Below are 27,191 nucleotides of genomic sequence, written 5' to 3'. Positions count from 1 at the left end.
TAAGTACAGCCCAGGAATATGAGAGCAGACGTTTGCAAAAAGCACTGTTGTATTAAGTGTGAACAAGTAGTAATTTATCACACTCCATAGAAAAGAAGGGGAAATTGAGTTCTCTTTACTGTCTGTAAAAACTGGCATACATAAATTATGAGAGTGTTTAAGAAATTAAATACTTAGAATACTAAGAAATTACATCAGCCTATATCTACATCATTTAGGATTATGAGGTTTTATGAGCAGTCCTGCAGACAGAAAACCCTAACTGACCACTGCTCAAGTCCCACTAATACTGGCTGTCTTTCAGTGCTCTCATTTGATCTGGTTGGTGTCAATTGCCCTAGTCTTTCTTCGAAATAAAATTGTTTGCCACCATGTACTGAGGAGTGAAAATGGGCAATGAAGACCAACTGTCCTCTACGCTGATGCTTAAACATATTTTCATCAAATACTTCTGTGACACTTTTATGAATGAGATTATATATTTTATTTATATTTTTCTTTTTAATGAGAAGTATGTAACACAACACACACAAATCTGTTAAGATATTTAACACTGTTTCAGTATCTCATTGATTTCTGATGAATTTAGACAAGTTAAGGAAGATAGACAGCATTTCTCGCTTCTAAATAAGCTGACATCTGTAGGAACAGAAAATTTATTGTTCCTATGACCAGAGAAACATCTAAACAGCGAATTATATTATCAACATAAATGGCAAGTCACACAGAGTAATTTCTCTAAGCAAAAGAACATCAATGGTACACAGCATCTATTGAAGTTGAATCTATTAACTCCCTGTAAACTACAGTGCTCTCTGTAGTACTCTGCAAGAGGAGGACTGTTTTTTCTCCTTAATGTTTTTTTAGCTTTTTTCAAACTGAAATCTAGCATGGCATACAACCACCTTTAATCAAGTAAAGAACCACTAAACTGATATAACTCTTCCCAATGCAATGTTTACAGAGAAAAACTTCAGAGGAAAGGGTTAAATTACTTAATAAACCCCAAAAATTATGCCTTCAGTATATGAACCAATATGGAGAAATTAATAGTGGGGGGGGAAAGGCACAATTAACCCCAGAAGCATTTGTTTGCCAGCAGGAAAATTCATAGCAAAGTCTAAACTAGAGAGAACTATACCATACCTCTGGACGACTGAGGAATATTTCATCAAACAGACTCCTAGATTCCCTAAACTGGGCGTGCTAAGCATGTAAAAACAGAAAAACATAAGACAAATGCAACTGAAAAGCATTAAGTAAAAGCCATTCATTGCAACATACAAACAAGTCATTAAACTGTTAGCAGTATTTTTGTCCATATTAATTGACCTTCCAAAACTGACCTTGAGAATTTGGAAAGAAAAAGCCAGGATAACTAATGCTATCACTACTGATGACACAGGGCTAGTAGAATTTCTTTGTTGAAATGAGACATCTGGGAGCATTTGAAAGGCATGCATGTTTATACACAATCTATTCCTGTAAGACAAGCTACACAAAGAACTATAAAATTACTGAAAGTTTCAGTAAATATTAAGTTTGGATTGTTCATTTTATCTGTTAATACAGGGCCTATGATGAAGTATTTAATATGATCACATTAAGGATCTTTTTTTTTTTTTAAGTGCCCCACATGATTTGGGGGAAAAAAATATGAAAGCTGCTTATTAAGGGTCCTGCCCTTTCACGTCATGTTCCTCTCTTTTGCTTAATGAATACATTTGTAACCTTCACTGCACACTTTGGAGAATACCATGAAAATTATCAGCTTCACACATCACTCAAAGTAACATTTAACTTTTTCCAACTGTTCACATTATTGCAGTAGAGGCAATATATCCTCAGTTTACGAGACCAGAAGCACAGAACACAGCAGAGTTCACATTTGTAAGAGCACTAATTTCATAAGGCTGAAAATAAAAACTGAAAAATCTACATGTTACATCATTTGTCTATGTTTTGCAAAGTGTGTAACATGCAGGTCAGGTAATGTCTGCAGCTGTCGCTTGTGAAAGTGAGAAAACAAACTTTGCACTACTGTTACATAATTAAGTTACTTATCTGTTCTTCCATGGGTATTCAGAGCTAAAGCCTTCCCCCAAAGATGGCATACCACCACTGAAACTGTAACAAGACCCTTCTTTCTTATTCCAACCATCTGCCACATTAAGACAGTTTTATTACACAGCCTTAGTCTATCTCAGTGTAAGTCCAGAGGTAATAAATAAGGTAGGGATTTTGCGGCAGCATCACGTGGTAAGATAATTAAAATGGCAGTAATTAAAACTGCACTGGCACGTAATTTTAATATCATCTACAAAACTGAAACTCAGCTTCAGCATTTCTTACTTTTTTCCCAAATCCCAACTTTGCAACCTTAATGCTGTTTCTCTAATACAGCTTGTGTGTGTGCATGCATTTGCTTAAAAAAAAAAAAAGAAAAAAAAAACCACAGAAGCAAACTGAGCAGAATTACTGCCAAACTTGAGCTCTTCGGCAGTCAGCAAGAATGTGATTTTCAGATACACTGTGCAGACTTCTGATACTTAGTACTGCCATAAGTCTAGAACCTTTTAGTCAATCTCTGCATTGGGGGAATGATAGTATGTTCCTACTGATTTTTCATAAGTAAGTGAAATTCTTGTGGTGTCAGCACGTAGTTCTTGAATGTCAAGTTCTCTGGTATGTTCTAGCAAAGCAGACTGTGAAAAAGTTTATTTTTCACTTCATCACTGTATCCAGCTCTCTTGCCTCTTAACTCCAGATTCCTTTTCCCTCCCTGCTCTTCTTTTCTCACACGCCAGCTTCAGCTCCTTTCCCAGTACTACATTTTGTCCCCACTTGGGTTCCTTTCTCCACCAATCCCAGTTTATCCTTTTCCCTTCTGTTTGTCATTTAAGTCTTTCTACTCTGTCCATGCCATTGCTCTCCATTCATCCTTGCCTTTTCTTGTTTTGACTTAGACACATCCTCTCTGATCTCTGCCAGAGCCAGTTACCTGCTTGCTCAATCAAAACCAGACTTCCCACAACATGTAAGGTTCAGAGGCTCAGCCTCTGTTCAGGTGTTTCTTCCCACCACCCATCACTGAAGACAGCTGAATCTAGTGGCTTTCCCCTTCCCTTCTAACTGAAGGCTAAGAATAATAAAACTGCTTCAGGGCACACCAGAAATTGCTATTTCTCAGGTTCAATGATTTCACCGAAAGCAGTGAAGAGCAGCCATAAGGTGTATCTACTTTTAGTTCTGTAATTCTACTCTGATACAGAACATTTGAGAATGTTCTCTGGGAACAGCACATCTTACATCCCATCCCCTTCAGAGCTACAAGCAGCCTAAACATTTTCATGCAAGACCATCTCCATGCATTTACAAAATTTGAAGCTATATGTATCAACTGAGGAAATTAATTTTTCAAAAATCTGTGGATTGACCAAAAGCGGGCAGACTGTTTGAGGAAGGGCAAAAGAAGTTTCTGTCACAGCGACCTGAACTTGTAAGAAGGAGTACATAAAAGCTTAAAATGACAAGACAAAAAATACTTTTTGTTTTGGTTTGGGGTTTTGTTTGTTTTGCTAGGTTTATTCTTGCAATTGGCTGAACCCCAGACTGAGTTGTCAAGGGAGATTGCTTGTTTGTCTGAAGTTTGCACTTCATAGGGTTCTAGATGTAAGAACAAGAATCTTGCAAGAGCTGCACATCCTGCCTTCAGCGTCACAGGTACTCTAAAAGTTAGGGTTTGGGTTGTTAATGCTCCAAGTTTGTAATTTCAGAATAAGGGTTTCATTCAGACCAGTATTTCAGCAAAAGTTTTACTTATGTGACAAGCAGTAAGGACAGACTACAGAGAATCCATGCTCCTGTTAGAGTAGATAAAATATTACAATGGAGATCATCCCCTCACTGCTAAAATTTGGCAAGTAACCATTCAAAAACCATGGTTTCCTCCTAAATTCAGCCAAACAGATTTGTGTGACACTGTCACTGGTGATGTTACACAAATCCACTTTAACTTTAGCTGTGCATACCTTAAAGTGAGTGTTGTGCACTGTGAGCACTGTGCAGCAGTCCAGGAAGGACCTACCTCCTGCTGGGTGAGTAAAGGGCTTTTTCCAGCCACAAGCACACTGCAGCCAGTAAGGTTTTAAATGTATATCAAATGTAATCACTTTTGATCTCAAGGAGGAGATTTTTAGTGAAAGAACTGGAAGTCTTTTTTGGGTATAGTATATTATGGTCAATACTACCAAGCAGAACTTCCACATTCCAAAACTTGAGAGAAAATAACAAACTTGCTTACAAAACTAACATTTATCACTAACTGCAGACATCAATCTTCTGTTTTGAAGACTGTATTCTTCTTAAGGTTAATTCTTACAAAACTAGAAACACTGAATATATGCCTATTTATTGTTTACCACAACTTGTGCAGGGGCTTTTTTGTTTTAAGTACTTGGAACATTTCTTTGAACATCAGTATTTAAGTTTCCATAGATCAAACAAGAGGAACCTTTCCTTTTAAAAACTACCTACATGATTTGGGGTCATGACACTTCCAGACTGTTGGAATTCTCCCTTTCTCTCTAAAGGTCTATGGTAATTCTTTTGTTTCTACCATCCAAAACACTAAACAACAGCAATAACTCTACAAACATTAGTAGGAAATACCTAATTAAAAGTCAACAAAATACTAGATAAACTATTAAAACAGGGCAACATTCAGCTTTTAAAACTGTTTAGACAGCTATGTCTCTCAAAAGACTGAATATGATGTTCTTGTCACAGTATTTTACAACTAACTTACACTATCTATATAAGCCTAAACATCCAAAATATTTATATTATCCACCCACCATTATTACAGTAATGGGTCATAATATGGGCCCAATTGTTATAAATAATTAGCCTAACACATTCCACAAAACTGAAATACAACAGAACTGTATCACTTACTCGCTGGGCAACTTCAGCTGCAGCAGCTGCCATGGCTGCAGCTTTGGCCTTCTCTGCTTCATCGTACGTAGGAAGAGAGGTAGCTACACTGTATGGAGGTGGTACAGGATAAAACTCATTGTGTGTGTCTGTTCAAAATAAAAAAGTTATTTATTTTCAAACCAGAAAGATGTCAAGAATATTAACTTTCACATGCACATAATTATCTACCTTTAAAGTATATTTTTTTACAGAGACTGAAGATATTTGCATTTTAAAGTTTGTAAAAATATTTTTAAAAGAAAAACTTTTAACAGCTTCATGGTGCCTGTCCATGGGCAGTGTGGACAATCCCCTGTCCTTGTGCCTGGTGGGGATACCCCTATCTCCGAGTGAATATCCCCTACGGGGAAGAGACCTAGCCCGTGTGACACCTGGGATGTATGGGCAAAGACATTAAAACATGCATCAGAGGAGCCCCAGGAATTGGATCTGCTGGGGTCCTCCAAAGCTCCCTATTGCATCCACTTCTTTTATAAGGGAATTGGAAAACAGAATGTGACAAATCCTGTACAAAAGGCTTATAACTCAGAAGAGTGGTGCAATCATACCACTAAAACATTTTCAGCATCCACCAATAAACCCAAGGTGTTCCAACTGGGCTTGTTCTTAATTTGTGGAGATAGGGCATGGGCAGGGCTTCCATCCTGCCTTCAAGGAGGACCATGCATGCTTGGCCGGCTTTCCCTACTAGCTCCAAACAAAACTCAAATTCTTAATTGGCGACATCAAAGTGAATTGGGTCTCCAAAAGAGAGACCTAAGACAATTAGATCCAAACTGCAATGATGCAATTGTGGATTGGTCCAGGGTAAAGAAAGTGGCAGTCACCCTTTTTCTGCCATGGGTGGCCATCGCGAAAGCATTAGAGGAGATTTCCCACCTGGAACGCTGGTTAGGCAAGCAGGCCAACCTGACATCCAATGCATTAAGTCAGGTCCTTGAAGACGAAGAGACCACCAGGCACGCGACCCTCCAAAATCGGGCCGCAATCGATTCTTTGCTACTGGCCCATGGACGTGACTGCAAAGATTTTGAAGGGCTTTGCTGCTTCAACCTCTCATCGCATAGTAAGGGCATCCATGCCACAACTCAAGAAATGCAGGACCATATTAAAAAACTGCAGGTGGAAAAGGAACCAGAGTGGTTTGAAGAGCTCTTTGGACCTTGGGGGTTGAAAGGGTGGCTGAATTCTTTGCTCTGACTTGCTCTGTGGGTTCTTTTGATAATTCCTATTTTTGTATGTTTGTTTGGTTGCTTCAAGAGGCTACTTTACAAATAATTGGGGCAGGCCCTGTCTTTAAATAAAGAAGGGGGAGATGTTGCAGTGTATGAAACCGCACTGGTCAGGACCAGTGGGCCAGTTGGCCCAGGAACAAAAGAGGTCTGCTGGTGGGACAGCCCCTAAGTCCTGAACCACCCCCCAAGGTTGTGGTGAGCACAAGGAGCTTTCCCACAATGCATTGTGTCATTATGTTGATATATGCTGTTTCTGTATTCTGGATTGGCCCCTTGGTCCCCACCCCTTTATACCTTGTTTGGCCCCCATCTAGGAAGTTCCCCTCTCCTGGTTCTCCCAGTGCTTTCTGTTCTCCTGCCCACCCCTCCTACTTCCCCATTGGTTGTTGCACCTTTGTTCCACCATCACTCTGCCTTCTTGCCCTCAAACCATCAGTTCTGATGTTTCCCCACCCCAACCAGCCCCATATAGAAACCTGCACCCTCATCCTCCATTTTGTCTTTTGCTCCTGGACCCTCCCCATGTGGAATAAACCCTCGTTGTTGGAACCCCATACAAAAGACCCTTCTCGCCTCTTTTCCACTGATCATCACCTTTGGACGTGTGATTGAGTGGTTGCACCACCCAGGGGGTGTGAGCCTGTGCCTGCATTTGGCCTCAGCGCCAAAGCAGCTCCCTCTATCTGGGGACAGTTTTGGGAAGGTCGCGGCACTTCACCACCTCCGCACGCTGCTGCGGCTACCCAAGGCAGAAACCTTAACACAGATGCTGGCAAGGAGTCAACAAACTTATGAACAAAAAAAATCATATTTGTTTAGTTATATCCCTAGGCATTCCAACTAAATGCTTTTTATCCAATCATACAAAAGACATACACACAAAAATATTGGAAAAAAAAAAAAGCTTTTAAATATCATTATCAATCTGTTACTTCAGTCTGGTAACAGCCATGCTGTATTCTTATTAGTGTGGCCTGGTTGCCAACTCCAGGTGCTCTCTGAAAATCAGTTTTTCCAAGATTTCAATCTCAACACATTCTTTTAAAAATATTCCTTCCATCAAAATGGAGCACAGACTTCATTCTTCTGTGTTGTAACAGTAAAACATCACTGTATAGAATAGAATTATTAACAGCATTTAATTAAAAGTACTTAAAATATGCCTTGAGCTTCCTCCTAAAGCAAGCAGTAGCTCATTACAAGGCTGCTTACACGGTAAAGATTTGTCAGCACAGATCACATGGTCAACAGATTTGTCAGCACACCAACACAAGGATGTTATATATAGGGATAATTCCACACAGCTATGTATTATACTTGCAAACACTGTCTCAAAGAACAGGGAGAGGAAACTGTTCTTTTAACCAACATTAAAAAAATTAGGTTGGTAGTTACTCCTAAAGTATTTATTTGGCACATGGGAGACACAAATCCATGCAACTTTACTTAAACAGGAACTTCAATGTTGCCTGCTGTTAAGTCTCCCGTATCCGCAAGAAAAGTCACAATCTCCTAAGAAAGGGAGCAGTGAATAAATGGATAAGAGACCCATTACTCATTTTTCATGAGAAGTTTTATCAAGAGCCTTTAAAGTAAAATTAACCTTTTCATGGCAGTATTGTCACCAAACCATGTCACACACTAAAGAAATCTGAGGGGGTTTTTATAAAGAGGCAATGAAAATTGCTAATGAGGTCTAATAATGGAGCACTACTCAAAGATGTAGATTAAATGTGGAAATGAACTACAAGCAGACTTAAATAAAACCTATTAAACTACTTAATGAACATCCATTTAGTCTAACAATTTGGAACAATCAGCGTAATTTACAAGCATGCTTCTTCTGAACAAACCAAAGGGCTGCACATCAAAGGACAGCTTTTTACTGCAATTGTGTGCATGGAAAAAAAAAATACATGGCAGCATCAGACCACTTTGAACCAAGGGCTGATTGATACACACTCGTCCCTGACAACCTGCTGTGCAAGAAAAATACCTGAGGTTGCAGCTGCTTCCACAGCTATGCTACAGTAAGGTGGAGGGGAAGTATCTGCCTCAGGTAAGGCTGCTGTCTGCGGAGGCTGCGGAGTCTCTGCAGACGTCGAAGACTGCTCAGCTGCTGAAGGCTCTGGGGAGTCATCCTCATTGTGAAGCTTAGGAGAGAAACACACACATTTCAGAGGCATTCAGGGAATACTTCCCATGACAACCTAATACTTGCAGAGACATGCTCAAAGAGAGACAAGATTACTGCCATCAACAAAAGAAATTATTTACAAAACAGCACGTGACCACTTCAAGTAGTCCAGCTAAATTCTTTTAAGTAATCAGCTAAAGATTAACTTAACTGCCTTGCCTTTTTTTTTTTCCCCCGGGAATGGTTTTCTTCTCAGTGATGTTCAGGGAGTCTTCCATGTTTACTGGAAATCTGGAGTTTTCCATGTCTACTATATGGCAAAATACTACTATATGAATATTTTAATACCATTATATTTTTGTTCTTATATACAGTCATAAAATGTATTAATCTATTTTAAAACCCATCAGGTGAGAAATATTATTGTTTATTGTATTTATCTGGAAGAGAAAGAATTAACACACATTTCTACTTCTGTAACTGGGACTTTCATTCTCCTACATCTTGTCAAAGAGCTTCTCCATGCAAATTCTAAGACTTCTCAAAATATTCTGCTTTTCTTTACACTCTGGAAACAAACTTTTCCCAACAAAACTTCAAGTTGCTGGTTGTTTGGTTTTTTTTCTTGATTAAGATACAGCTTTGAAAAAGACATGTCCAGTAAAGCATGTGCAGAAATAAGAATTTAGATAAGGAAGAATGTTGATTAAAACTGTCAGATCCAGCAGCTAATATCTTTTCTTAGAGAAGATATTTTTGACTCTTTCAGCTAACTTGATAGTGCTAGAATGTATAAAGCTTTTAAAAAGAAAGAGTACTGGAATTTAAAAAGTGCTAGTTCCAGTAGTGTGAACTACAAGATTATATGCCTAGAAGGCAACAACTGAAGCACCACATGTAAAACCCAGACCAAAAAATAAGATTAAGTTACATATCTAAAAGAAGAATGCTATAATTTCAAATTGGTACTTGTTACAAACACCCTACAGAAAAATATTATTTCAGTAACAAATATTAAGAATAGAACTACAATTATTTCCTATTAGGCAAAGTACAATCAGGTTACTGGAAAAAGTGCATTCTGAGAAGAAAGAATGCTAAATTTCTTATTAAGCAGTGTAACACTCCAAATTGTTTTCATATGCAGATTATATCAAAGTTCACAGAACGGTTGAGGTTGAAAGGGACCTCTGAGCCCATCTAGTTCAACCTCTCTGCTCAAGGAGAGACACCTACAGCTGGATGTATGAGACCACATCCAAACGCCTTTTGAATACCTTCAAGGATAGAGACTACATAGGCTGTGCAGAAAACCTGTTTCAGTGCTCAGTCACCTTCACATTACTAAAAATAAGGAGAAAAAAAAAAAAAAAAAAGAAAAAAATGTTTCCTGACGCTCGGAGGTCACCTTCAATAGAAATGATAGGTGCTTTTGAGGGTTTCTGGGTCATGAGCAATCAGGTCATTTAATGCCTAATCAGTAATCCAGAAGTAGCAGTAATATGAGAAGTATTTTTATCCATTTAGAGTAGTTAAAGCCAAAGAAAACAAAAACACTTCAAAATAACCTAATACATGCTGGGATACAGAAAGCAACTGAGAATACAAACCACTCAACTCTAAAAAGGTTGAACAGACCAGAAAAGCAAGCTGAGAGCTACAAATGTTATGGTTCTAAATTAAGTACAATCATTCACAAGAAAAATACAGTATTGCAATGGACATAGCCAAAATAAGCCCATTTTTCAATAAAACCATCATTTGATTAGCTAAGATACAAAAAATACACTACTGGCATAGTTCTTACACTAATAGCTCTTACACTGACCCTCATTTTGGATGTGTATGTAGCTCTGACTACCCCACCACAACAACCTGGTCTTTGGGCGGGGGAAAAAGTAAAGCCAACTTAAATGGATCTTTGTTACTTTCATTATTCCTCTCCTGTCCTCCTCCTCTTCAATCACTGCAACTTTTTTTCCCTACCATGCCACAGTAAGTGCTATCACTATTCTGAAGATACAGAGATTACTCCTAAAAGAAACCAAACAAAAAACGTTGCCATTCCCCAGAAATTTAATTTTACACCTCCTACATGCTTTTTTGAAAGCTGTTTTACTGCAAATTATCTGCAATATACTAACAGTGGAGTAATTAGTAGACGATGGAGTTAACATGAAAATCAGACAAGAGCATGTACATGAGACTTCTTGCCTTCAAAGACAAAGGTAACAGGTCATTCAATGGTTAAAGCAACTGCAATGGAAAAATTCCATCCGAAGGGCTCCATACAATAGAGAGACCTGTTATACCCTTTAGTTCACTCAAAGTGTCTTTATTTTGTAAGACTTATATTCAGGAACCAAGTATTTCTGTTTATCCTCTCTTCTATTATAAAGGCCTCTCAGAAATTCTGAAAAGCACCAAGGTTATCCCAATGCTGCAGCAACTTAAAGAAAAATCCTGAACCCTTTAATTAAAAAAAAAAAAAGAAAAGAAAAAAAATCACAAGAATTGGATTAAGTAGCTTGAGTGTTTACAGCTAGAATAATAAACACAAGTTGTTCCACAAACACAAACCAGCTTTTGTTAGTTCTTGTTCAAATGTCCTGTATTCTACTCTCTCCTCAAGGCAGTAACTTCAACTCCTTTCAGAGGACAATTTCGCTGGGTTAAAAAACACAAAACAAAACGCCACAACTGCACCAGAACTTGCCCCAGTAAACTGGAAATTTTGCCCACACCAGCAGGGTAGACAGCACCAGTTATATCATTTTTGTCTTGAAGCAACTCTGTCTTGTCTTCACAGAGCACTCTCCTCTCTGGAATAACCAGCCTCCCTGAAACCAGGAGGAATCTGACTACCTCTAAGCCTCCCCCTTCACGTTTAATTTTGGCTTCTACTGGCAGTAAATTTAGAAGTTATTTTTGGAGACAGGGGAAGAAGAGGCCTGACATTCTGCATAGACTTCATTGCCATAGAAACCAAGCTAAAAACACCCAGAAAAGAACAGAAAATGTCTGTTTCAAGGCATTACTTATGCTATGTACTTGAATGTCACCTGAAGCAGCATTTAACATTGAAAGTATATAAACAGTATAGATGATTTTGTTTTTCTAATACAGAAGAATATTTTGCCTACTTTTTAATTAAAGGACAAAGGAAAACTTACAGTTCATCATCTCAGCCCCTCCCAAGCCCTCAATGAACCATTATTTGGTAGTAAGCAATATAGCTGCTTTTGTCAAGATCATGGTCAAAACAATTATCAAGACCTATTAAACCACAGACAACTTTAAATTGGTACCTTCCCCTATTCCCTCCCTCACATTTTAAAAGCTGGTGACACTGAAATTTTTCCTTCATGTTTTAGTCTGTACTTGGGGTATCTGGCTGACTGTATGGAGCTTTACTGAAAAAAAGAAGTGAGTACTTTGCTATTAGACACATTACTCTTAAATTGTTAATGCCAGTATTTCAATCTCTGCTTTTGCAGCCCTCAAACTACAGTACATTGCATGCTTGTATTCTCAAAATGTATCTGTGTTAGAACATGTAAAATTCAAAGATCAATTAAGGAGCAATGGCTGTTCTACTGACAACAACTCAATCTTGTAGTAACTACTAAAGGGTGAACAGCACAGGAAAACATAATTGTTTCCTTCATATGATTTTTGCCCAACACTATCTTCAGTTTCTTTCCCAGAAAAGATCTACAGAACAGTGATTCACTATTTCATTTCCAAAGAAGTTAAAATCAATGCCAGACCTTTCAGCACCAAAATATTGTATAAAATACAGCTACCTTTATTTTCTAGTTTTACATTAATAATTTCTTTAAAAAAAGAAATTATTCTTTCACAATGTACACAATTATTCCTTCTACAAATTGATTTCCTTAAGTCTGTTATTTTGTGTAATTATTTCCAAAGTAATCAGATGCAACATATGAAATCAGCTGACAGCTTACAAAGAAACATGACCCATGAGAAAGTGCTTAGAACAGAAGCTTTTACTGAGGGAACTGATGCAGATATTTTAAATGTTTAAGTTTATCAAAATAAAAACTAAAAGATCTCATTCTCTACAGAACACTTTTCATCTATCTGCAGGTAGTAACTATCTGACCTACAGATGTTTGCTTTCCTGGCTAAACAGTTTGCTTCATTTCTGATGAACTGACTAGTTGTACAAGAGTGGCAATATAGGCAAGTTATTCAATTATGCCACTTAAAAAAAAATCAGGAGAAAAGGATATAATAACATGTCTTATATCACCTGTACCATACGTACACAAGATTAGAATGATGCTCTCTGATAAAGTGCACTGAAGTAGAACACGCTAATTCTAGTCAGTGTAAAAACACCACTCATTTTCTGTTACCTGATTTTACATTTCAAAAGCTGCTCTTTACTCCTTTCACAAAATATGATTTATGGAAACCAGTACATTATAAAATTACTACAACACAACTTCAACAGCATATTGCAGATATTTTAAAAATCCTTTATTTATAAACATATGCTTTTTTTGCTCTGCGTACATAATTTCTTTAGTGTAGCACAAAATTATGCAGGGGATACTGCCATATAAGTTAAAAACAAAACACCAAACAACTAGCCAGCTTTCTTCTCCTGTTTCTTCTAATACCTTTATTACAAGCTCATCTTGTCAAAATGTGACTTTTAGGTAAATTTTAGCAGTGATGGTTCTGTCTGGGGCACCACAGAGCTACACAAAATTCTCATTAGCAATCATAAATTACAAAGCACTTTTAACATATCCTTCTTTCTACCCTTCAAATGAAATTATGTTTTTGAAGAAGCTTTGACTCCTCCAGTTTTGACCTCATAATGATGGGTCATGGGTATGTGAACCCTCATGGGTTCTTCCAAACTGTATTAAAACTAATAATATTACAATACACAGAAATTCCACAATGCTGGACCTAATATTTTGCTTTAAGTAAAACTGTAGAGGCAATCAAGTAGATCATCCAAGTTCAACCTCTGTATGCAAAACAGTCCATTGATACACTTCCTTCACAAAAAGGAACTCTTGGCATCTGAGATTTATCTTCTTCATTTGGTAGAAGTTACTTTCGCCTTCTATTATCTATTTTTCAGATTATGACAAGAGGTCAACAAAAAATATCCATTTATTGTAGCTTCTAGCATTAGAGGGAAAGGCATGACAGACTCAAGATTGCCAGTGCAGTGCATAAAAAGAACTCTGGCAATTCTGCATTAGATTCATGACATCTTCCATACTGGTACACACGTATTTATTCCACAGAAATCATAACATTGTAAATATGATAGGTGGGTAACTACAGTAAATATAACAATGGGTTAGGAAAAAAGCTATCATCTTCATTAAGGTTACAGGGAGCTTCTCACATCTGTTTCACCTGATGCTCTCATTTTGCTGAAAAATTCAGATCCCTTTACACTTGCCTACTGGTAGTGATTTGTAAGTCTGCACTAAACTACTCTCCACAAATGAGGCTTGAAAGCAGACAACTCTTGCTACATAAAAATAACTTCACTTGAACAAATAGAGGCTGCAAATTTAATGCTTGTTTTGTAACCACATACTGCATTTTTCAGCTTTGCTAGTCTAAAAATAAGATTTATTTATCTGTTAATAGCAAAATCGTAATCTTGGGATTTTCAAGACAAAAAAAAAAATCTTGAAATAAAATTTGATTCTGAACCGGTTAGAAAAATACTTCATGTTGTTTCTTGTTTCTGAATGCCACCTAATAGTATCAACAGCTCATACTATCATTTTTTTATTTTTAGAAAAACACATAAAACATATATCATTAAACCATAATCACCACTCATAGAATCACAGACTGGTCTGTGTTGGAAGGGAGCTTAAAGATAACGGAGTTCCAATCCCCTTGCCATGGACAGGGACACCTTCCAGTAGACCAGACTGCTCAGAGCTCCATCCAACCTGGCCTTGAACACTTCCATGGATGGGGTGCCCACAGCTTTGCTGGCCAACCTCTTCCAGCGTCTCTCCACCCTCACAGTAAACAATTTCTTCCAAACACCTAACCCAAACCTTCCCTCCTCCAGTTTGAAGCCATTCTCCCTTGTCCTGTCACTGCATGCACTTGTAAGACGACTCTCTCTGGCCTTCTTTTAGCCCCCTTTAGGCACTGGAAATCTGCCATAAGGTACCCCCAGAGCCTTCTCTTCTCCAGGCTGAACAACTCAAACTCTCCCAGCCTTTCCTCATAGGAGAGCTGCTCCATCTCTCTAAACATCTTGGTGGCCTCCTCTGGACTCGCTCCAACAGCTCCATGTCCTTCCTCTGCTGGGGACCTCAGAGCTGGATGCAATGTTCCAGGTGGGGTCTCACCAGAGCAGAGCAGAGGGGCAGAATCCCCTCCCTGGCCCTGCTGCCCACACTGCTTTGGATGCAGCCCAGGACACATTTGGCTTTCTGGGCTGCAAGTGCCCATGGCTGGGTCATGTCCAGCCTCTCATCCACCAACACCCCCAAGTCCTTCTCGGCAGGGCTGCTCTTCATCTGTTCATCCCCAGTCTGTGTTTGTGCTTGGGATTGCCCCAGTCCAGGCACAAGACCTTATACACTTGGCCTTGTTGAAATTCATGATGTTTGTACCCACCCATCTCTCAAGCCTGTCAAGGTCCTTCTGGGTGGCATCCCTTCCCTCTAGCATGTCAACCACACCACACAGCTTGGTGTCATCAGCAAACTTGCTGCAGGCAAGTGCTAAGATCAATTGGCTCTGATTTAGGTCACTGGTAGCCACTGAAAAATCGAAACTAAAACCAATATTCTGTAGTTACACTTCGAGAATAACTTTAAGAGCAGAAGAGATAAATAAATCCTTCTGCAAAATAAATGTTTATATCTTCTTGTTTATTTGGAAAAAAAACATATCCACAACAGCTATTTGAAAGAAGTATTTCACAGTTTTCTAGAATACAAGAATTCTTGAGAAAATAAGCCAAACAAACCACATTGTACTTTAACTTATTAGCTTTCTCCTCAGTATCTGGTTTTTATCCTCCACAAATAAGGTAGTTTACAACATGCCTTTTTCTTCAAATGCATGTTTTAACACCAATCTACCATGAATCCATGCAGACCAGCTATCAGGAAGGCAACTATTTGCAGTTCACTACCAAATGCATGCTCTGCTGAAATATAGTCCTGGCCACAGCCACAGCACTCCAGAGAAACCACATCCTCTAAAGACTAGTGAGCCTTCAGATTAATAAACACTGAATACTATGAAATTTTCAGCTACTTTTCACTTTTATGTATTCAAAACTAAGTGATTAAATCTGATTAGAATTCCTGACTGCACAGATGCACATCATTTTCTTTTCCTCACCATCCCATCACTTGGCAAGCATCAACCATCCAACACCCAGATCTAACAATATCCTTTCATGAAAGTGAAGTGGGTTGGTTTGTTGGTTTTTTTTTTCATGAGGCATCTCTGCAGCATGCTTTCAACAGCAGTTAATATGTCAGAAAGTCAAACATGTAAAATCTGAACTAGAAGCAGGAAAGCTGAACAGAAGTCCATTGCTGCCATTCCACAGCTGTGTAGAAATACCAAGTGTGTCTGTCAAACAGGGATTAGATACCATGGAAACCCAGAACCTCTGGCGGCAAACTTCAACTGAAAAGAATCCAGAGATTTATACTGAATGCTGTTGCCAGAGAATGGCTTTTCTACCACAGTGAATTTCCTTGTGCAAAAATAAAGTAATCTGTAGCAAGTGAAAGTGTTTCACATGCATGTAAGTGATACTTATATTATCTTAATTATCTTTTAACTAGGGATCTTTAGGCTACTCAATTTTTCAAGGTTTTTTAAAAGAATCTTGTAAGTCTGATTAAAAAAAAAAAAAACATAAGCCAAGTAAAACAATGGTGATCAGGACTTCATGAAGGAAAAGAAAATAAAAACATTATAATGTGTGTGTAGATATATCTGTATAGATAGGTCTCTCTTTCCATCCCAGTGACGACCTCACATATAACATTTTACTTGCTCTTTCATTTTACATGGATTATAACCCAGATTTAACCAATTAATTACACATTTAGTAGCGCAACATACACATCTGCATTCATTCCCTATGGCTTCTATTGAGATGTATTCCTTCCAATCCCTCCCATTAACAGTAAAATTAGAGCTATTAGTGGATATGAGAATGTACCTGGTGTGAATGTGTGAACTCTCCCAGAAAAGTACATGTTCTAAGACTAATGATATTAGAATTATGAGCTTATTCTTTAAAGTATATCCATTTCTCTCCACCTTTTTTGAAGGTTTCTTGTCTACTTGAGAATTATGCCACAATAATTTTGAATACTGGAATTTTGGTATGATCCAAACAGATACATGCTTCATATTTACTGTAAAACTATGAATTGGGCATTGTTTCCTAGTGTTCTTCCTATTGCATAATTATAGGAATAGATAAATTTGCCAACAAAAAACTGATGTCTCTAAATATTAATAACAACAATGGCTGGGACCAACATTTTCAAATCTTCACACATGAGTATAAAAAAACTCTAGGAAAAAAAAAGTTGTTAAAAGATTACTCTAAAACTTGTACACAATGAGGTATTGCAGTTATGATCTACTCCAGAATGCAGACGTTACTAAAAACATTACCACCTATCATGTAGCCTTCTGTTTGTCAAATAGTAACTTGAGAACAGCTTGAGGAACTGGTCTAAATTCTGTAAACAAAGTATAAAATGAGGTTTTCCTCCTTGAACACTTTCTGGATAGAAGAAACTCAGTAGCAAAACAGAAGCGTGTTACCAAGACCAGAGGTCAGTCTAAGGGCATGTTCTGTCTCCAACACAATCACCAGCACACGAGCCTTAATCACTTATTTGACATCCATTTTCCTCAGACTCCCCAATATTCACAGCAGGTCCATTACAGCTGGTAAAGTGTACATCTCTGCCTATTCCGCTTGCGTCTGTTACGGATTGGATGCACGTGAGTTTGTTTTCTTGAATCTGCTAATATAATCTGCCTGTATAATCTTGTGTATTAACAAACTACATATGTTTGCTTCTCCTTGTGTAGTTTCTTTTCTAAATCAAATCTCAATGAGCACTCTACAATTTTCATATTGCACAATTTGGTGAATAACAGCTCCACAACCGCTTTACCCCACTGCCTTGGTCACTTCCAACTCCCACCACCCATTTCAGACCACTTTTAAGAAGTCTGCTTCCCCTTCCTTTCTGTAGCTCCCCTCGTGAGCAACCAAAACTGCGTACAGTACCCAACACACGGACAGATCCTGTGTTTCATACAATGACACTTCCTGTTCATTCTCACTATATTCCCTAATGATGGACAATGTTGCATCGGGATTTGCTGGCAGCTGCCACTAACCAACAGCTTCAGCAAACCAGCAGTCACAGGTCATGTCTTTACGTAGCAGCAGCTTTACAGAATCAGTACAGAAAGTAGATCCTGGTCACTCTTAAGTCACACAGAACAGACACAACAAGTAAACAGTAAAAGTAGAGGGAACAGGAAAGCCTGTAAAATTAGGAAATGTCACAAAGAGCAGACTCACTATTCAACAATTAGTTTCAGCTTCCATTTTAGCCTACATGCATTTGGGCTGCAAAATTCAGCATAGATTGAAAAAGCTGAATATTATAATAAAAATGTTATTAAATTAAATAAAATTTAATTAAATAAAAGCTCTAAATATGTTATACATATTTCACTTAAAGTACAATGGGAAAGCTCAAGCACAAAAGCTTCTTAAAGACAGGGCAGGAGGATGCTGTAACGATAAATTTATTTTACAAGGGAGTAACAAAGATGAAGGGAGGTTTCTTCCTGGAGATGTATTATGGAAACTGAACTGCTAAAGCAGCATACAGTTTCACCTCAAGGCCATGATTTGAAAGAAGTAGGAAAAAAAGGACTCAAGTTTGTGTCTCTTGTCCCATGAATAAGTGTCATTGAAAATCCTTCAGAAAAACTATAAAAAACTTTAAAAGTCTCAAGTTTATCGACAACCCAAGAATTTTATTGCATGTGTACTTAAATAAAGCCAGCCAAGCAGAACAGTTTCCTACTCAACAATATGACTCAGTAGCCCAAAATTAAATCATTAATTAAATAAAATATAAATCAGAGGATACTATTAATCAATAAGACCAAACTCTAGTCTTATTAGCGGGTCAATCATGCTCGACTTTTTCAGTATAACTCATTTTCTTAGTAACTGGAAATGGAGTAGTCAAGCTCATCAACTCACAGAGATATTACAGACAAATTTCAACAGCTTAAAAAAAACACACACATACACAACACCAGCTGAACCCACTTACTGTGAATTGCAAGAACAGACTCTACTGAAAAGATTTTCATTTTGATTTGCAACTCACATAACACTAATAAACACTCAAGGTCTTTCCTTTAAAAAAAACACATTTATGTCCCAACAGGTAGTTGAGAATTTTTTCAACCCTACTGTTAAAAGAGTGCTGACTGAGCATTTTAAAGCAATCCTACAAAATATATGGCACAAAGGACAATTCTCTGGACCTCTCAATTGCCGGAGAGATGACGCACATATCTGAAAGCAGGCACTTTCCAGCAGGTTGGTTGATTATAAGGCATCTAAACAAAACAAAAAAGCAGCAGTCCAGGAAGTTCACCTCTTTGGAAGACAGCAGAACACGACCATATCAGTGCTATCACTAAATCATAGAAAGTATTTTCAGGAGGAAATTAAAAAAAAAAAAAATAGTAGACATTGAGGCAGGTGAGAAAGGAACACAAGCCACACCATTCAACATCAGCTGTGGCCCAGCACTGCAGGGCTTTAGTGGCTAGCTCATTTATTTGAATTATGCACCCATTCTAGAATTTGGAACAGATTTTAAAGAGCAAACAGTTTGTGCAAGTTTTTTTCCTAACCATTTATTCCATGTATTTGATGCAAGTCAATTTTATGACCACAACTCTGGAGATTCAATTAAGAGCCTTAATGCTTCAGTACATTCCTTGAAAGATACCTTAAGGACTGTTTCTGTTAAATTCAAAAAAAACCCCAACTGATTCTTAAGTACCATGATCAAAATGGACAATTGGCCTCAGTATCAGCCAAGATCCCTATCCCAATTGTTTCATGTTTTACCAAAGGTGCCCCTTATTCCTCAAAGATGACAAGTGTTAATTACACTAACCATTACCAAAGCAAAGCTTAACCATGTGCTTGTGCCACTTTAAAAGAACCCTAAATTTCTTCCCTGCAGTAAGGAAACAACTGCTACTCTAAGTATCTTCTTTTCAATAACCTCTCCTTAGGGCTGCTCTACATAACCTTTTCAGATAAATCAGGGAAAAGCAAAAAGCATGTTCAATAGCTCAAGCTACATATACATCTTTACAGAGGACATGATTCTGACCTCCCCTACAAGAACAATCAGTGAACATTTACAGGATTACTTTCAACAGGTAAAATATTTTTCGAAGCTAAAATAGACAACCTATGTTTGTGCATATGTTGTTACCCTGCAATAGTGGGGAGACCAACTTTTTCTTCATTTTTTTACAGGAAACCCACTTTTTACAAGTAAGAAGGTGACAAATCACTGCCCAGCACCTAGTAACTAAAGAAAAAGAAAGATAGGTTTACAAACAAAAATAAAGCAATATACAGCTTATTAACCAGATTTTATCGTGTCTACACCACTCAAAGATTGGAGGATTTTCTTCTAAATTGTTCTGTGCATTCCAAACACAGCTGGAGGCACAGCCATGGATGAGGTTGTGGGGGGATGACTCAATATCTAATGTTTTGGCTATGGAGTGGTTGAGGAGAAAGTTAGACTATCTCAGGTTTAGGCTAATCTTCGCCTACAAGAATGGAAGCAATACTTAAGTGGAATAAACAGGTAAATGTTAAAAAGGAAACATATTTTTCACTTTCACTGTAAATCAGACATGCTCTGAGTGCCTGACAAGACTTAAGCACAAACCAGAAAAAGTTAGTCATTCTCATTAAAAAACACAGCTGGTGAAGGGGGTGCCCAATTTACTAAAATCAGCTACTTGTGACAGTACTTGCCCAGGAAGTGGGAGACCTAAGCCTGAGGCAGCTCAAACCCACAGTTTTGGCTCTGCAGTAGTTCAGTTTCAGTAGGAAAAGTTGGCAGTGCCTCTCCAACCTAACAAGTTGCCAATTTTTTTTTTCATTCTTTTTTTACTCAATCTCTTAGAATTATTTTTCTTCTTCATTTGAAAATGGTTTCCCTGATTTGAGTGTACTGGTATATGTCTATTTGTTCATTTCCCTTTCCAAAACAGCTAGAAATCTAGAGGGAGGTTTGAGGCTATGAAACTTTAGAAAATACTGAAACCTATTACTGTAAACTGAACACTGAGGTCTCACAAAGTTAGGTGTGATGACATTACTGGTTGCCAAATCTTCCTTGTTTTGTCAACACTGTCTCTGGGAAGAGAGTTTCAAAATATGCCTATAATTAGACATTTGTCAAAAGTAACTCATTTTCTCCATCTACTAATATTTTGTATTAATGTACTGCTTGATTTCTGACATTATCCTGATGTGGTCCCTACCACATTTTTCAGATACAAACAAGCTGAGAAAGGGTTTACAATTTCTCCTTTTTAAAATACCATGGAAAGAACATCTAGTTTGGCCACAACACAACTGACTCCTACTCAGAACCTTGCTATTTGAAATCATTTTATTCATGTTACTGAACTTTCCTACTAGGATTAGAAGACTTACTAGATGTGACATGCATGCCACAGCCTGAAGCTGCCTTTTTACATTACATGACTTCATGTCACTGCACAGATCAGGTACCCCTTTCTTTGAGCTTTCATGCATCTTTCAAGAACCTAAAAATCCCCCGGTTTCACAAGATAGGCTCAGCCACACCAAGATCTTGCTGCCACTAGAAAGGCCAGTTTTGTTCCCAGCCTTTCCTCCTGTACTACCTTTGCACAGATCCAACCTTAGATACTGGCCTACCAAGACCTTTGGTGAAAAACCTGAGTGGAGCAACCCAGGTACATTTTGCTGGTTCTACATACTCTTCTTTTTTTTGTTGTTCAGTATGGTAAAACTGGTACCTTATAAAACTAAGCCAATTTGTGTGCAAAATTGCTTAGGTCATTCTATGCCCACACCTAAAAGAAATGAAACTGCCCACATAAAAACCCAGAAAGTTACTGTAACCACTGATATTCCTGGTGTAAGCCAGGGTTTCCTCCCATGAATCAGCTGCAGAGCAGGGTATTATGTCAGTGGCCCTCCAAGAGATTCAGAAATCAGATAGTAATGGCAATACACAGTTAAACCACCCTGCTTTAAATTTATACAAAAAGTATTGTACCTGTCCAGTACCTCAGCACCTTTACTTAGGAGCAATGGATACAGAGATTTGAAGCTTATTTCCTTGGTTGTATAAAATGAGAAAGTATTTAGAAACTTAACTAAAAAGTGGAAAAAAAAACCCAAAAAAACCCCAGTAAAATGTAGTCCTTTAAGTATTAACTACATCCCTACTGCATCTGCAAATTTCTCAACATTTATAATTTTTTCTTTGTTTGTGGCAAGATTCTTCATTAAAAAATAGGGAAAAAATGTTTATGAAAAAGTAAAGCTATTCCTTCAAGAAAAAGACTACTGTTTAATAGAGAAATTTGTCACAGGTAAGGGCTACAAAAATAAATTAAAAATTTAAAATGTCTATTATTACATTCCAAAAAACAACTGATGCAAGGACAGATCACTGTCTGAAAGCATCATTTACCTCATTTCAGGAGATTCTCATTTGCTTTTCTAAGCTATTAAAAGTCTGTACTAGGTGTGTCGTGCAAGTCAGTGCAATGAAAAATTTTATCTTCTTGCAATTGAGGCTCATATCACTAAAAATATCACTGCAACTGTCACAAGCAAACAACTGTGACACTTATCAGTTAATGCATCTTTCCTCAGTACTTTTCAGTATTATAGATTTAGCCCTCCAGATGCAGAATTTTATCTTCAAGTTACGACATCACCTCATATCTGTGGAAAGCAACAGAATTTCCCTAAGCTAGCTTGAGCTGTTCAGTAACACCCATTACATAAGATTTTTCCTAAGACAATAAATACTGTAGAAAATACAGTAGATATATAGATATAAGCTAGTGGTCTTACGTCAAAGCCATAGCATTACCTATATTTGGGAGTTTATTTGCCAATCACTATTAGACTCAATCCCCTGAAAAGAAAGAGGGAATGCATTTTTCTTTCTTCATATTTCCTGTGTAGATTGACTTTCATGAGAGTTACAAAGACAACTTGAGTTTGATCAAGGTTTATAACCAAGTAACACTGGGAGAGTAAAGAGTCAGCAACAATGCAAGTAACAGATACAGAAATTAAAGCCTTATCCGAGTCTGTGTTTTCCTATAGTGTTTACAGTACAAATTTTCATCTCTTAGCCCCATTTCTATAAGCACACACAACTCACACTCATACAAGATTGACATCCCTTTTAAAAACCACAATTTCTTTACCCCTGTATAGTGCCAGCAGGCTGCCATCAGTCTTGCCTCACACATCACTTACAAACCCCACCAAACCCAAGTGCTACAGTGGCATGGCAAGTCCAGGAACAGCTGAACTGACATCCCTGTGGACAGCTGCCTTCGGCTCCACCCGAATCAGTTTGCTACTTACCCATTTTACCACTTACCTATTTAGCTCTGACCAAACCCTAAGTCAAAGACTCAAGACTACCTGACCCAAAATTGGTTACCCAAAACTTTAATCAAGAAAGACTGGTTATTATAACTTGTGAGCAGTAAAGCTGGTAAGTCCTGCAGCCTTCAATACAATTTCTGTGCTTACATCACTCACATGCACGTGAAGCCTTCCATCATGACTCAGTTAGCTGGAAAACCACATTTCTAAGTAAAACAGGCAATCTCAAGCTTTAATGCTGAGTTGCTCTCTCAGCTTTATGTGCTGCAGAAAACAACTGCATTTCCTTTTCTTTGTTTCAGTACAGATTCACAAAGCATCATTGCAATCACTTTTTCTGCAAACAGGCTGGACTAGAAGCAGATGTTTCAGACAAGATAATAATGCTATTAAGGTCATATGACAAAAGCTAGAAGGTAAAAACAATCAGAATAATGATTACTGAAGAATTTTTATTATAATTTTCCTAAAGTTGATGCCTAATCCAGCGAAGAGCAGAATAGGGGAAGAAATAGAAAAAATACAGCAATAAGTACATGATACAGCTGAACTGACTTATACCTGCAAGGAATGTCAAATGTAAAATTTAAGACACATTTACCAACAGGAATGCAGTCATGCAAGTGACTAAGGAAAAGAAAAAAGGAAGTAAAGCAAGACAACAAAGGTTGGCTAATTTACTTCTAATGTCACACTCCTGCAGGGAAGCATGACAAATTCTTACCCATCAATTACTTGTCTTTTTGCCCTACGAAGAGAGACAAAACAGGAGGGGCAGAAAGCAATACAAATCACACATGCCCGCGGCAGATAGTTACGTAATGCTGACGTACTGCCTGCTCTTTGCTCACTACACTTACTTTGCTGCAATTCCAAGTACCAGCTTTTAACAGCTGCCCAGTTAGAACAGTTTTAAACTGCTTTGTAAATAAAATGCATACACACAAGGAAGAACAAGATAGCTCTAAGGCTTCATAATGTATCTCCAACAGAGATAAAAATAAGAAAAACTGACAGCTTTATGATGAGACATTCTCTGTTTCATAAGAAGTCATAAAATTGGCTTTTTGAGATAAAACTCTAAACTAAATTGCCTGTCAATCCAAAGTCTGATTTAGTTTAACTTACTTGAAGAAACCACAAATAAAAAGAGAAAGATAGCTCCTTCAACTTCACTGAAGTGCTACTGCTAGGAACAGAAACACAAGTCAGTAATTCTTTTGATAATAAGATACACCTAGAAATCTTTCTATTTAGAAGAGAACTTGCCCTGAATAGAGTCAAACAGATCAGCTAGAAGTAAAGGCAGAATGGGTACAAGCTGGGCCAAAAAGTGTTTATTATTAATCATGGGAGAAAGAAAAAAAGGAAAAAAAAAATACAGAGAACACAGCAGAACCGGCCAGATTTCATAAAAGTAAATTCACCACACATTCATAAAATGTGATATTAGCCATATTTAGTCTTTTTTTTCCTATATTTTGTCTTTAAAAACTAGGACACAACCATAAAATCTGCAATGATCTACTGCTTAGTACCTATCACAGTCATTATGTAAGCAAATACATCACAACACTTAAGATCACATGCTTGAATAATCAGCTGCTAATTAAGTATATCTGCAATTGCCTTGTTCCTTCCTTTCTCTGACCCAAAACAGTAAGTAAACAACATTATAAAAATGTCTATCTCCAGCAGTCAGATATAACAAAGAAACTAAAACATATACTCCTTCCTATGGAACAGTAATCAGTAAGGCTGTATTTTAAACTCTAGAGCACATCAGACTGATTTCCAACAAATGACTACACAGATTAATATACACAGCAAACTGAGGAGGCCAACTTATGCAGTCAAACATTAAGCCCTTTTGGAAGGCCACACCAAAGAGTGTTTACCCAAAGCTGGGCATCAGCACCACCACTGGAAGTTCCTAACAAGCATAAGATAAAAATATTACAGAGACAAATTATTTCTTCACGTGGTTTTTTTTGTACTTCTCTGAGTAACGAAATTAAAGTTTCCCTTCTACCTGTCTGGCCTTTAATAACATATGCTTTCAAGGCCTTTTAAAACATGGCCAGGTTACCTCAGGCCTCAGGGAAGATACTGTTTGTAGGCTCTCGAGAAAATGCTCTGCCAGCATTTTCCTTCTCTGTTGCAGAGAAGGAGGAATGACTTTAGGACTTCTACTGATTTCAAGTTATGGAAGCACAGTGCAAGAAAAGAAGTGTGCTAGAAAGCACTGAGCCACAAAGCAGTTGGTGGCCAACTACCATCCTAAAGGCATACGTCACAGGGTGCGTGGCGTGTTCATCAGCTCTATGACAATCCTTGTATCTAAGTGCCCAAAAGCATACAGAAATCCACAATGCTGTAAGACTATCCAAACAAATATTCCAAATACAAGAAAGGTGTTTCCTATTATTTTTTTCTTAAATCATAACCTAGGAACAATCTGAATGTAAGTACCAGTATTCACATATGCACAGAAGTGTGATTACTTCTGTGGACATTCTTTTCACTGCTCAAGCTGTAAAGCACAAACACTAAGATAAATAATTCAGGAATTAGCTGAAAGATTGCAGTAGAAATTAGAATCACAGAGAGTAACAAAGATTTCAGAGCTCCTGATCTTTACATTCATAGCAAAGCCATAAAGTACAAGGAACTTAAGAATAAAATTGAAACTTTAAGGAGATTAACTACACCTAAGTCATTTTTGCACCCAATAACTAGAAAAGCTTATATATTTTGAGTATAACTGACATTAAGCTAATGACTGCAAGATTTATGTAACTGACATTAAACAAACGAATGCGAGAAACAAACAGGACAATCAACTCGGGCAGGACAATCAACTCGGGCAGGATGAAAATCTTTGTATTCTACATGATTACTTCTGTGGTTAAGCTCAGGAACGAAAGAAAAACTGGTCCCAGTGACCCACAAAGCTGCAGACTGTTCTTGAGAAGAGTGTGCTCGTGCATGTGCATACACAGACACAAACACACTGAAGGTCAGTCTCCCCCCTGCATTTTACACTTCCCTCCCTCCCTCTAATCTTCACACAGGCCTTGCACTCTATCCCTGTGCCAGACAGCTACGGGCTATTAGAAATCACAAGGTTTCAGAGGTTCGCTCCGCGGCACGTACTCAGCAGAGACAAGGACCCCTGCCCCTTCCTCCCCCGGCTGCTCCGCACCAGCGCAGCGCACCCCGCTCTCCTCCTCGGCCGCGCTCTCCCAGGAGCCGCCACCCGCTCCCAGCACGGGGAGGCGCCCGGGAAAGCTCACCGAGCCCGGGCCGGGACCGGCCGCACGGGAGCCGGCGGGAGGGGAGAGGGAGGCGGGCAAAGGCGGCCTCCCGAGCAGGCCGGGCAGCCGCCCCCACCGAGGCCGGGCCCGCCGGGGGGGCCAGGAGGAAGCCCCCGCCGCCCGAGCAAGGCCCGGCTGTCAGAGCCCCTCCGTGGGACGGGCCACGCTTGGCCCCGGCCCCTGGCAGACCCCCGCGCGAGGGAGCAGAGGCGGCGGCGGGGGGAAGGGTGCCCCGGTCGCACCGTGCCCCGCCGCGCCGGCCCGAGGGGACGGGGGGAGGAGAGCGGGGCCTCGCCGGGGACGCCGCACTCACCACTTGGTAGCGGCTGACGGGCTGGTGGCGATCCATCCTGGCCGCCCGCCGACACGCACGGGCGCGGCCGCAGCTCCTCCGACCTGGCGCCGCGTCCCTCGGTCCGTCCTTCCCTGCTTCCTTCCTTCCTTCCTTCCCCCGCCCGTTCGCCCGGCGCTGCCGCCGCCCCGGCCCTGCCCCGCTACGGCCGCCCCCCGCCCGCCCCCGCGGCGGCGGAGCCGGCCCAGGCCCCGCCCCGCCGGGAGCCGCGCTCGCTCTGCCCGAGGCTGGGCGTGTGCGCCCTCCGCCCCCGCGCGCTGCTCGGCCGCGCTCCGCTCGGGGCCGTTCTGCCGGGGCTGCCGAGAACGGGTTTTCCTCTTTCCCCGCTCTTCGCTCGGCAACTCTGTTCTGTGAGGCTGTTACGTCCTAA

At 39.1% G+C, this 27,191-nt stretch overlaps 1 protein-coding gene across 3 annotated transcripts in view; it reads right to left on the bottom strand.

Annotated features, from left to right (window-relative positions):
• Positions 1 to 26,938, bottom strand: part of NDFIP2 (Nedd4 family interacting protein 2) — a 47,164-nt gene extending 20,226 nt beyond the window's left edge. The window contains exons 1-4 of one of the 3 annotated variants that reach the window (XM_048295696.1): positions 26,783 to 26,938; positions 8,230 to 8,386; positions 4,957 to 5,084; positions 1,147 to 1,206 (exon numbers count right to left, since the gene is read on the bottom strand). In XM_048295696.1, the coding sequence (XP_048151653.1) occupies positions 1,147 to 1,206; positions 4,957 to 5,084; positions 8,230 to 8,386; positions 26,783 to 26,818 (381 nt within the window). In that variant the 5' untranslated portion in view covers positions 26,819 to 26,938. The remainder of the gene's footprint in view (positions 1 to 1,146; positions 1,207 to 4,956; positions 5,085 to 8,229; positions 8,387 to 26,782) is intronic. The other 2 variants (XM_048295695.1, XM_048295697.1) reach the window with 2 other exon arrangements.
• Positions 26,939 to 27,191: the final 253 nt, after the last annotated feature.

This window comes from Corvus hawaiiensis, chromosome 2 (assembly GCF_020740725.1).
Source record: "Corvus hawaiiensis isolate bCorHaw1 chromosome 2, bCorHaw1.pri.cur, whole genome shotgun sequence".
In the NCBI taxonomy this organism is placed as follows: Eukaryota; Metazoa; Chordata; class Aves; order Passeriformes; family Corvidae; genus Corvus; species Corvus hawaiiensis.
Note: the sequence above shows the minus strand (reverse complement) of the source record. Positions and strands in the feature narration are given on the sequence as shown.